At 38.6% G+C, this 7,979-nt stretch overlaps 1 protein-coding gene across 1 annotated transcript in view; it reads left to right on the plus strand.

Annotated features, from left to right (window-relative positions):
• Positions 1-7,979, plus strand: part of ABHD5 (abhydrolase domain containing 5) — a 30,517-nt gene that overhangs the window by 12,914 nt on the left and 9,624 nt on the right. The window contains exon 3 of the mRNA XM_012807996.2: positions 1,983-2,355. Coding sequence (XP_012663450.2) covers positions 1,983-2,355 — 373 coding nt within the window. The remainder of the gene's footprint in view (positions 1-1,982; positions 2,356-7,979) is intronic.

Consider the following 7,979-nt stretch of genomic DNA (forward strand, 5'->3'; position numbering starts at 1 on the left):
AAAAAAAAAAAAAAATGTTGTTTAACTATAGGCTCAAGTGTGCTGTGAGATAAAAAGGTTGAAAAACACTGTTCTAAGTGTTCTAAAGCAGGCAGCCTTGTATATTTGAACAATTACTAGACAAAAACCCAGGTGATCTAGTCTAGGTCCAGATCTACCACTAGGTGGTTGTAAGATCTTGGGCAAGTCACTTCTCTTTTTGTACCTGTAAAATGAGGGGGTAAGATGATCCTTCCAATTCCTTCTGGTTCTGGCATTCTAGGGTTCTTTAATTCTGCATTTATAATGGTATGGAAGCCTTTGTTTCTTTCAAGTACTGAAATTTGTCCAAGCTGGTAATGTCAAGGCATTCTCAGGTTTCTGTGGGTATGGTTCTCAGCACTGGTGTTCATTTGTAATTTCGTTCTGCTGATACCATTTAGAGGAGTGGATTAAACAGTGCAGTTCATGTACAGGATTATTTTATATATATGTACAAGTGTTTGTTCATGCCTGTTTTTTGTCTTCTTTACCACTAATTAGTCTTTTTTTGTTTTTACATTTGAATGATTTAGAAGTAAGTGAACATTAATGGTCATATTCTTAGGAAGAGGTAATTAGCCATCTTGCATGAATTTTTAACATGAAAATAAATTTCTACTTCATACCCATGGAGACTCTTGCTCTCTACAAAACTGAGAAAGTTGTCATTGTGCTTTACCCAATGAAAAAAGACTTGTAAGAAGATAAAAAAGGGTGCTAGATGCTCAGATTCATGCATTTAAGAAATGTATTGATCCCTCCTGCTAGGTTCAAGAGATGCCAAGAGGAGTGAGTAGTAGTCCTTGCCCCAATATTAAACCTGAAGGCAAGTGACTTAATACAGTAGGATGATTTCTCTAAACAGTGGTTCTCAACCTTCCTAAGGCCTCAATGTATTTTCATTGTTAAAAAAGGGTCTCAACCCTCAGATTGAGAACCGCTGCTGTAATAGAAATTAGAGATGGTTTTTATGTGAGTAGGCAGACAGCTGTGTTCAAAATGCTGAAGCGTTTGACTTGGCATTAATGCCAGAGCAACTCTTTTTTTAAACTTGCGACATTTCCCCCCACTTGGGGCATAGGCTTTGTTAATAATCTGAATGAATGTTTCCTCTTTGCTGCCTCTATGTGGATACAAAACCTGAGATTATTTCTTTGTTAAAGGGCAGAGACTCCTGTTTCCTCCATTTGTGCACTGCAGATCAATATGTACAAGTAATTAAGGGCTGTATCTAAAGTATAGGTATTCAGTTGATAATGCAAATAATTTCAAATATAGTTTCATCATTAGGCAATTTTGGGGAATATATATTTTGTCCCAAAGCATTAAAGGTAAGTGAAAGTTTTGATCTACAAAATTGTGATTTTTTTGCGTTTTCTGGGAAATTGCTAGACTTGTACTCAGGAGTTCCTAATATACCCTGTCACCTTTTTTCTACTAAACTTAATGAAACGACTTAAGATTTCACTTGTTTAGCACAGATATCACTGATTTTTCGCTAAATTCATGTTTACTGTTTTGGGAGAAATGATTCCTTTGAGTCCTTCAATCTTCAGTGCTTAGTCTATCAAATGTTTTGCAAATTCAAGGTACTATTCTTTTGTTATTGTCTGCAAAGCTAGAGACCTTAAAATGGGTTCAGTGACCACTAAGTTCCTTTCCAGTTCTAGAAGTGTAATACCCTCATTGATAGATTTGGAAAGAAGTCAGAAGGTAAAATGACTTGTCAAAGACATTTGTCATGGCTTATGTGAGGTAGGTGTTTCCACTTAGATGTAAAACATTTTCATTGAGACTTACTTCAATAAAATATGTTTTTTTTTCCCAAAAAGTCTGACAATATAGGCTAAAATCATATGACTGGATACCAGATGGGCTTCTAATTTTTGGTTGCTCTGAGAATACTCCCCTTTTCAGACGTAGTGAAGCTAAGCCAAATTTCTCTTTTATGTTTTCATTAGGTGTCCCTTGCACATACAAAAAAGAACCTGTTTGTATATCTAATGGAAATAAAATATGGACACTGAAGTTCTCTCCTAATATCTCCACTAAGACTCCGCTTGTCCTCCTGCATGGTTTTGGAGGAGGTCTTGGACTCTGGGCACTGAATTTTGGAGATCTTTGCACTGATAGGCCTGTCTATGCTTTTGACCTGTTGGGCTTTGGACGCAGTAGTAGACCCAGGTTTGACAGTGATGCAGAAGAAGTGGAGAATCAGTTTGTGGAATCCATTGAAGAATGGAGATGTGCCCTAGGATTGGACAAAGTAATCTTGCTCGGGCACAACCTGGGTGGCTTCCTGGCTGCTGCTTACTCACTGAAGTACCCATTAAGGTAAGTGCTGGTGACTGAAGAGAGGGATCCTAGTGCTGGTCTCTAGTTCCCATCTCTGGTGGTTGTTGGTGTCTTAGCCTTATAAGACAGACTTTCTCTTAAAGGACCTTATAGACCAAGCCACAGCTGATTCTGGTTTGGTAGTGAAATAAGCAGGTTTGCCTGTTATATGTGCTGCACATTATTGATAGGCTTCAGAAAAGACTTTATATTTGTTAATCTTAGAATTTTATTTAATTTAGTGTATATTGTTAAGCTACATGTTAAAATTATTGTGTTGTTATTGTTTATTGTTATTATTAAATCAATGGCTCCAGCAGGCTTTTCCTAACCTTTTCTACATTATAGTAAGGTGTAATGAGACACCACAGGGTTAGAAGTGAGATCTAGGTGCTAGTGTTATCTTTGTGACTTAGAGCAAATCACTTCTAAACTTATCTCATATTTTTTTAAAGTATAGAAAATGTACTTCATAGTATATCTTGCAGAACTTTTGATTATACCTTGCCTTAACCTTTCTCATTATAGAACTGTTTTTCACTTTAAAAGTGTTCACTTTGAAATGTTTGCATGTTCACTTTGAAATTTTTCTAACATCATTTCCTTTCTTTACCTTCTTTTCTTTTTTTTTTTTTTTGAGTCAGAGTCTCAAACTGTCACCCTGGGTATATTGTCTTGGCATCATAGCTCACAGCAACCAACTGTTGGGCTCAAACGATCTTCTTGCCTCAGTTTTTCTACTTTTAGTTGAGACAGGGTCTCAGTTTTTGCTCAGGTTGGTTTTGAACTTGTGAGCTAGAGCTATCCACCCACCTCGGCCTTCCAGCGTGCTAGGATTACAGGCTTGAACCACCGCACCTGGCCTCTTTACCTTATTTTTAAATGCTGTTTCCTATTATTCGTGTTGCTGCTTTGAGGGGAGGTCACATTTGAGCGCTAAGAAAACAGGAGAAAAACTCATCTTTGTTTTGCTTATCTTTTGGAGAGAAACCAAAAAAATGAATATTGACATTTTTGTGTCACCAAATTTTTTTTTCATTGGACTAATTTTTTCATCCAAAATTGCAACTGAGTTTGACAGAGTCTGTGAATGAGAATTGTTGGTTATCTTCAGAGTGGCCGTGTGCACCTGTGCCACCACCCCGGTGCGTAACTGTAGAAGGCGTGCTGAGCAGCAGGACTGTGTACCTCAGGTTTCTTCCTCTAGAATAGCCATTTTTTCCCTCTACAGATTCTTTAAGCTTCAGCATTTACGTCTGATTTTTCTAGAAAGATCATATTCCTGTACGTGCTAGACAGTACTAGTTTTGTGAACTGGCAAGCCTGTTCTTTCAGAAGAAACCCAAATTTTCTTCTCGTTGGCATTTTGGGGTTACTCTCTTTTATTGTGCCCTACTCTTAGTGACAAATACCTAGTTGTATTTATGAGGAAAAGAGGAGAAGGAAGTGGAAACTTTTCTGGTGTAAGACAACAGGGCTATTTGTGAGAACTGAACCTTTTTCATTTTTTAGCAGGTGTGTATTTTGTCTGCCTTGGGGTATTTATTCTCCATAGAGTGACATGGAATTCTGTGGGCTACCGCCTGGTCATTAAGCCCCTAAGTCTTAGAGTCCTGACCCTTTAGCTGTGCACTGCTTAGGTCAGTTGGTGTGATTTTCATTTGTGATTATGAAATGCTCTAAGGACTCAGAAGGAACGAATATTTTAAAACCATTTATGAAAGAAAATAACAACATATTGAAACAAAGCTAGCGATCCTTGCATTAGACTATTTCAGAAGATGATTTTAGAATGTTTGTATCTGATGCTAGAAATAAAACTACACTACTGTGTCAGGACCAAAACCCACTAAATAGTACATGTAATATTAGATGATTATGAGGATGCCTGAAATAATTAACATGTCTAAATTTATCTGGTTGGCATCAAAATATTGAACAACTACAGTGTGTTAGATATTCAAACCTGTATTCTTAACTGCATAAAACTTAAATTATTAGACACAAGTTAATTTCCAAATAATGATGTTCTCTGGATTTTCAGATATCTCAAACCATGGTAAGTCTAGTCCTTAGGTCCCCAGCAAATATTTCTTGAATAGATGGCTTTATACAGAATTATGTAGATGATCTGATGTGGTTAATAGAACTGTTAAGTAGACTCACAGATCCAAACATTAACCAAGATTAAACAGGACTGATTACTATGAGTATAAATGTTCATTATAGCACACTTCATCTTTGCTGTTTCTTGAAGTTGGCACTCCCACAAGCATATGGGATGGTTGTAACCAGTGTTGCCTTCCGTGTGATCTGGAGTGTCTTACCTGAGCTAGAGAAGCTTCTTTGTGGCACACACGTTTTCTCTGGTGCAATATAGCAGTCTGCGTAGTATCAACAAACAAGTATGGAACTACCTACTTTTTTAGTGTCTTATCCAGCTTTCTTTTTTGATCCAGGTAATGTTTTTATTATGCTGTTATGAGATTTAAATGAATCTTTTTAGTTTCAGAGAAGATTTTACAAGGTGGTGAAGAGAGGGAAGAAGTGGTTTAGAGACCAAAGGGAATTCAGATAATTTCTTTCACTCATTGTGCCTCCTTTGTCTGTATCTCTCTTTTCCCCCTAATGGCCTTTAAGAAAGTTACTTTTTCTTTGTCTCTCTCTTTTTTTTTTTTTATTGTTGGGGATTCATTGAAGGTACAAGATGTGTCACACACTGATTTTCTTTGTCTCTTTATATGTGACAAACATAATTTTTTTTAATTTAAGTAAAATGACATCTCCTTACTTTCTGTACCCAGCACTCTACCCTGGGTAGAGTACTGTAAGAAGAAGCAAAAGCATAAAAACAAAATTGTTTTATTTATTGAGACTTAATGTTCCCAGCCCATGCCTATTTCAGTCCTTGTCTTTAATGGGTAACTTCATTCATCCATCCATTATTTTTATAGGACAATTTAAGAAGAATGAAAATGCCTGGTTTAATATGCTTGTTTAGGATAGATCCTTATGATAAGGAACAAATAAAAACTGATCAATTTTTGCCAGCGTTTCGGTCCATTAGGGCAGTACAGGGGGCTCAGCACTATGAGCAGTGAAGGCCTCTGTCCATTAAAGTTGTTTTATAGACTACCTTGTGGCAGTGAGTCCAGATTTTTATCCAGATTCTTGATACTGGTTAAAAATTGAATTTTAGGTAGTTATTATACATGATGTAAAAGTACCTAGATGATTCTTCCATTGAAATACTGGATCAAATACTCTAAAATTGTGTTTCAGCAAGTTGGTTGTATGTAAATAATGTTGAATGGCTTTGTGTTTTGGGCCTTTTTCTTTTGTTTCTTTTTTTATAATTTAAAGAGGTTTATTCCTCTTAAATTTGAGGACCGTGACCCAGACATTTTTTTTTTTTTTTTTTGAGACAGCCTCACTCTTGTCCCAGGTTAGAGTGCCATGGTGGCAGCCTAGCTTATGGCCACCTCAAACTCCTAGGTTCAAGAGATTGTCCTGCTCAGCCTTCTGAGTAGTTGACACTACAAGGTCTCTGCCACAATGCCCAGCTAATTTGGGCCATTTTGTTTTAATTCTTTTCTTTAAAAAAAAAAAAATGACTAAAGAGGCAGCTGAGCTCCATTTATACTGTTAACATGTCTAATTAACATGTCTAAATTTATCTGGTTTTCATCAAAATATTGAACAACTACAGTGTATCGGATATTCAAACCTGTACTCTTAACTGCATAAAACTTAAATTTACACTATAAATTACCATGGTTGTTTTGAGTCACATCTATCTTTTAAAAATAGATGGCATTAATCATACCGTAATTAAAGGAGTGCCTCTGTGCTTCCTCATGTCATTTGTTTGTTCATCCATCAAGTATGTGCCAGGTATCGTGCTATGTGCTGAACTTGGCGGTGAGCGGTGGGAATCCCTATGCCTCTAAGGCAGTGGTTCTCAACCTTCCTAATGCTGCAGCCCTTTAATACAGTTCCTGTGGGTCGCTGCAAGGCTTACAGTGTATTGGGACACACAAATAAGTATAAGTAGCATGACAGCTGTGATGAGTGATGTGGAGGGGAGGTGGGCAGTGCTATGAGAACTCTTGATGAGACCTCAACCTGGTCTTGGGGTCCAGTAATGGTACCCCAAAGAAGTACAGCTTAAGCTGAAGTCTGAAAGGAGACTAGCAGGTGACAGGAGAGCATTCCAGGCAGTAGGACACATATTGCAAAGTCCCCATTCTAGGCGGATGCCTGGGCTGTTCTGGAAAGGCCAGTGTGGCTGGAGCACAGAGAAGATATGAACTGGTTAGTAGGTGACTCCAAGTGAGGGCATAACCCCCATTATTCTTCTCCAAAAACAACCTTATGCTCTTAGCACAATGTCTAATAATTAGAGTTGCCATCTGTAATTTCATTAGTAGATTAATGTGCTAGGTTGCAAACAGGCAGGGCCACTCACCATATGAGGTGTCTTGGGCTGCCATTCTGTAAAATCTTCACAAGGGGAAGTAGAGTAAGCCAGCAGTAATAGCCAAAGATACTATCACCTTCTTTCATCTGCGTGCTCAGGTTTTTCATTTATTTGTTTGTTTGTTTGTTTGTTTGAGAGAGTCTCACTCTGCCACCCTGAGTAGAGTGCCGTAATGTCACAGCTCACATCAACCTCAAACCCTTGGGCTCAAGTGATGTCCTTGCCTTGGTCTCCCAACTATGTGGGACTAGAGGTGCCTGCCTCAACTCCCAGCTAGTTTTTCTATTGTTTAGAGAGACGGGGGTCTTACTTTTGCTCAGGCTGGTCTGGAACTCCTGAGCTCAAGCAATCTGTCCACCTCAGCCTCTCAGAGTTCTAGGATTATCGGCATGAGCCATGGCATCTGGCCTAGTTTTTTCTTTTGCCTTTCCTTTACTTCTGGCTCCTGGTATTCAGGAATTTATACAAAAGTTTTTATTTCACTAGTAAAATGTTTACACATAATTTGATCTTGAATGCTTTTCACTTTGACCTTGCTGGCCTGTGACTCCTGACTGTGCAGACCTCTTAATAAGCTGTTTCACCTGACCTTAAATGGGAGGTATTTTAGTTTGTCTCTGGGCCTTCCCTGTTCTCACCCCAGTGGCTTGGAGCTGATAGAAAATGCCTGGGGCTGACTTAATTCTGAGAATACCTCTGTGTGCTGACCAGAGGTCTTTGTGATCTTTTTCCTTGGTCTGCCTTATACATTTAAATCCTGGGTCTGTTTGTTCTTCTTGTATTATTTCTGGCTGGCGGCTGTCTTTATATCTCATTAAAGACAGGCTTATACACTCTTGTTAGCATACATACACATACTTTTTTTTTCTTTGCAGTTTTTGGCCGGGGCCAGGTTTAAACTCGCCACCTCCAATATTTTGGTCCAGCGCCCTACTCCTTTGAGCCATAGGCGCTGCCCCATACATAATTATTTTTGAGATAGGGTCTTGCCCTGTTGCCCAGTCTAGAATGCAGTGGCATCATCATTAGCTCATCCAATCCTCCTGCCTCAGCCTCCCAGGTAGCTGAGACTACAGGTGTGCACCACCACAACCAGCTAAGAATGTGTGTGTGTGTGTGTGTGTGTGTGTGTGTGTGTGTGTGT

The sequence above is a fragment of the Otolemur garnettii genome, unplaced genomic scaffold, assembly GCF_000181295.1.
Source record: "Otolemur garnettii isolate 467f Iridium unplaced genomic scaffold, OtoGar3 scaffold00082, whole genome shotgun sequence".
NCBI lineage: Eukaryota > Metazoa > Chordata > Mammalia > Primates > Galagidae > Otolemur > Otolemur garnettii.